The sequence below is a fragment of the Anguilla rostrata genome, unplaced genomic scaffold (assembly GCF_018555375.3).
Source record: "Anguilla rostrata isolate EN2019 unplaced genomic scaffold, ASM1855537v3 scaf0855, whole genome shotgun sequence".
Lineage (NCBI taxonomy): Eukaryota > Metazoa > Chordata > Actinopteri > Anguilliformes > Anguillidae > Anguilla > Anguilla rostrata.
In genome coordinates this window covers 1-3475 of record NW_026986247.1, presented here as the reverse complement: position 1 = coordinate 3475, position 3475 = coordinate 1, and the positions used below count along the sequence as shown (strand labels likewise).

Sequence of the window (3475 nt, the reverse complement as noted above, 5' to 3'; positions counted from 1 at the left end):
TGACTTCAAGTTTAAATAATTGTACACTGATCTTTGATACTTCATCATGAATTTTATGTATGCTTCACTCTCTCTCTCTCACACACACAAACACGCACACACACTATCTCTCTCTCTCTACTGCTCTCTTGTATTTCAAAATCTCCACATGAAAAAAACAAACAAATAAAAAATCATAGAATCTTCACTTGAGAGTTGCTGGTAAATGGGAAATTTATTCAACTTATGTAACTTTTATGAAAGAATAAGCAGTGAAGCGAGCGACAAAGGAGAAAACAAGATGAAGCCTTACACATTATATTTACAGTCCTATTTGAAGGCAAAACACAGCCAAGTTAACGGGCATCAGTCCAATCAAAGGTATAAAGCTACTGTGCATTGTGGCATAAAAGTAAAAGCATCTTCATTCCCTCACAGAGCGTGTTTCCGAGGAATGAAAGTTTTATAAAAGAAGAACCGGTGCAGTGAGGTGCAAAAGAGAAAATCCTCATCGGGCACTGAGCCAGATCAGAGCTGCATCATAGGATCCGCTCCGCGCAAACCATATAAATACGGATCACTCCTTGAATCACTTACAACTTCATCTCTTCAGCTGTCAGAACTCACAAAGAAGAGAAACCCCAACTGCAAGAACCATGAGATCGGCTGCTTTCATCCTGCTGGCCTGCCTGCTGTTCGTAGATGTTAAAGGTAATATATTTCAAATAGTTTTCAAGAATTTCTAAAAGGCGGATGTTTTTTGTGTGCCGAGTTGCTGGGTGAATCTTAACCTTGATGTCATTACAAGGCTTCAAAATGTTGGAATTAATCTTGTTTTATTAACAACTAGTGTCTGTTCTGTAGTCCAAGACGACATACACATGAAAGGAATTCTAGATTTCAGTTTTTATTGAGAGCTTAATATTGGGGGTATTTTTGTAACTGTGTTTGCAGTTATCCAAGAGATGCTTGCGAATAGTGCTCCCAATCTCAATATGATGTGACATTTTTTGACATGCTTCACATGTTCATTTTTTTATCCTCTCAAGGCATGTCGCAGTCTCCGAAGGGTCGATGTTATTGCATGGATGCTGGCGTGAAATTCATTCTTCCCAAACTGATTGAGAAGATAGAGGTGTATTATCCCAGCTCATCCTGTGAGAACATGGAGCTTGTGTAAGGACATTATGGTGTTATTCTCTGTTAAGTTCATGTAAGGATACGATGATGATATATCTTCTGTTAGGCTCGTGCAAGGATATTATAATGCTATTCACTGTTATAGACCTACAGTATGACGACAATCATAATTTTAAATGTGCTCACAAACAAGGATTCTAATTATTCTACCTTCTCTTTCTGTGCTCATTCAGCGCAACCCTGAAAGGAAGTGGAGAACAGAAGTGCTTGAATCCAAATTCCCGGTTTGCACAAAGAATGCACAAAGGCAGAAGAGCTCAACTGCCGATGGGTATTTACTACATAATTATTCAGATCTACACACTTTAACTGAATAAATGAACATCTAACTTTATTCTGTATAGCTACAGCTAAAGTTGCATGATGGCAGGGAATATGGTTCTCAACCCAGTTCCTGGAGATCGATCGTGTGTGTTTTCAATTCCACCTGATTCCACTCATTAGCTGCTCATCTCTAGCTGTTGAATGAGGTGTGCCGTGTTAGAGCTGGAGTGAAAACCCACTGTACAGTCAGGGTGGTAGATCTCCAGGAACATAATTGGGAACCTCTGGGATGATGATTGCCTTCAACCACCAAAACTGTCCACTTATTTCACTCCTGTGAGTGATAGAAAACTAACAAGCTTATGACTTTCATTTCAGGAGTCTGTTGAGGAGTTCATCATGAAGCAGAAGAAGGCTTGCATTCCCCAATAGAACTGCCAGTTCCCTCTGAGTGGGGTCATAGAAGCTGAAATGTTTTGAAATATCTTGCATATGAATGCATTCACATATCTAAGGTTATATGAAGACGTGTCATAGTTGTATTATTTAAATTTGTTTCCTAATTTATTAAATGTATAACTACTTTATAAAGGTGCAATAAACATTGTTTTTCATTTTGTTTTTGATGTCTTTTTGTTGTCTTTTATGACAGTCTATAAAAGCTGTTTTGCTGTTATGTCCTAATAATGGAAATCTTGTAAATTTAACCTGTCACGGAAGTAATCCTACATTGCATTGTCTACTAATGTTTGGTAACAGGTTTTGGTATATTTGAGGCACTGATTTTGTTGTAAATAAAATGTGTTCTCCTATGTTTATTTCAAAGTATGTTTTCATTCTGAATTGGATTTGAAAATAATAAAAAAAGTAATTCAAATAAAACATGTTTTTTCAAGTTTCATAAGAAAACAGATACTTACTTCAGAAGGAGCACCAGATAAAAAAAAACATCTTTTCCATCTGCTCTCAGACATTCTGTGTGTGAAATCATAAGCGGTCTGAACATTTGCACAATCCAACATTTTGGACATAAAAGAAACAAATGGAAAAATAATAGAAAAATATAATAAATAATTTATTTTAAATGACCCAAAGGGGAAAATGTCACTGAGCCTCAAGCTCTGAATATTCATTTATTTTATTTATTTTATTTAACCAGGTTAGTCTCATTGAGATTAGAAATCTATTTTTCAAGAGAGACCTGGCCAAGAAAGCAGCAGTCGATTACAGACACAACAAAATTTCAACATTTAACATACTATAAAAGCAGACAAACAACAATGTTCAAAGTTTCACAATCTAGCAGCACTGCCTCCTTGTGTTCATACATGCATAGCAGTATGGTGGTGTTACAGTTGGTCATGGTCTCTAGAAAGGCAGTGACATCCACAAAGATATTGAAAATGATCAGCTAGAGCAGGAATGTTCAAATATGGCCTTGGAGGGCAATAGCAAAGCTAGTGTTCCGTATTCATCTTTAATCAGGGACTGATTTAGAGTTCAAACACCACAAAAATGCAGTTTGTGGCCACTGGTGCTGAAACCACGGTGTCTATATACCCTTCCCACTTAAATAAACTCAGTAAATTTTGCTTTAATTCAAACAGACCTGGGTCAAAATAGTATTTCATGTATTTCAATAGCATTCAAATAATTAACTAATGAAATAGGAAACAGGACATTATTATTTTAAAATATTGTATTTGAAAATGTTAGTGTATTTGAAAGCATATTTTTGAAACTGTGTGCAAATATATAAACTAATTGAAATTTGGGCTTTTGAAAGATAGCATTTTTAGTCAAAGGATGTATAATTATTTCTGTCCAGCTATTTAAGGATACGGTTTAGTTGTAAAATCAGTTAAAACATTTTCATGCTTGCTAAGACTTTAAAGTGAAATCCCCATTTTCATGGTTGAACTGACAGAAGTAGTAGAATATGACAGTGCTCTTTTTACACAAGAAAGTAAAAATAATGAACAATAGTTCAGTAGGGTGGCAATCCACAATACACAGCTTCACAGTCATTATT

At 35.7% G+C, this 3475-nt stretch overlaps 1 protein-coding gene across 1 annotated transcript; it reads left to right on the top strand.

Annotated features, from left to right (window-relative positions):
• The first annotated feature begins 580 nt into the window (after positions 1–580).
• Positions 581–2325, top strand: LOC135246745 (C-X-C motif chemokine 11-6-like). The gene is made up of 4 exons (XM_064320060.1): positions 581–690; positions 1029–1155; positions 1353–1450; positions 1822–2325. Exons 1-4 carry the CDS (start codon positions 636–638, stop codon positions 1830–1832), a joined length of 291 nt encoding a protein of 96 aa, XP_064176130.1. The 5' UTR covers positions 581–635; the 3' UTR covers positions 1833–2325.
• The last annotated feature ends 1150 nt before the right edge of the window (positions 2326–3475 follow it).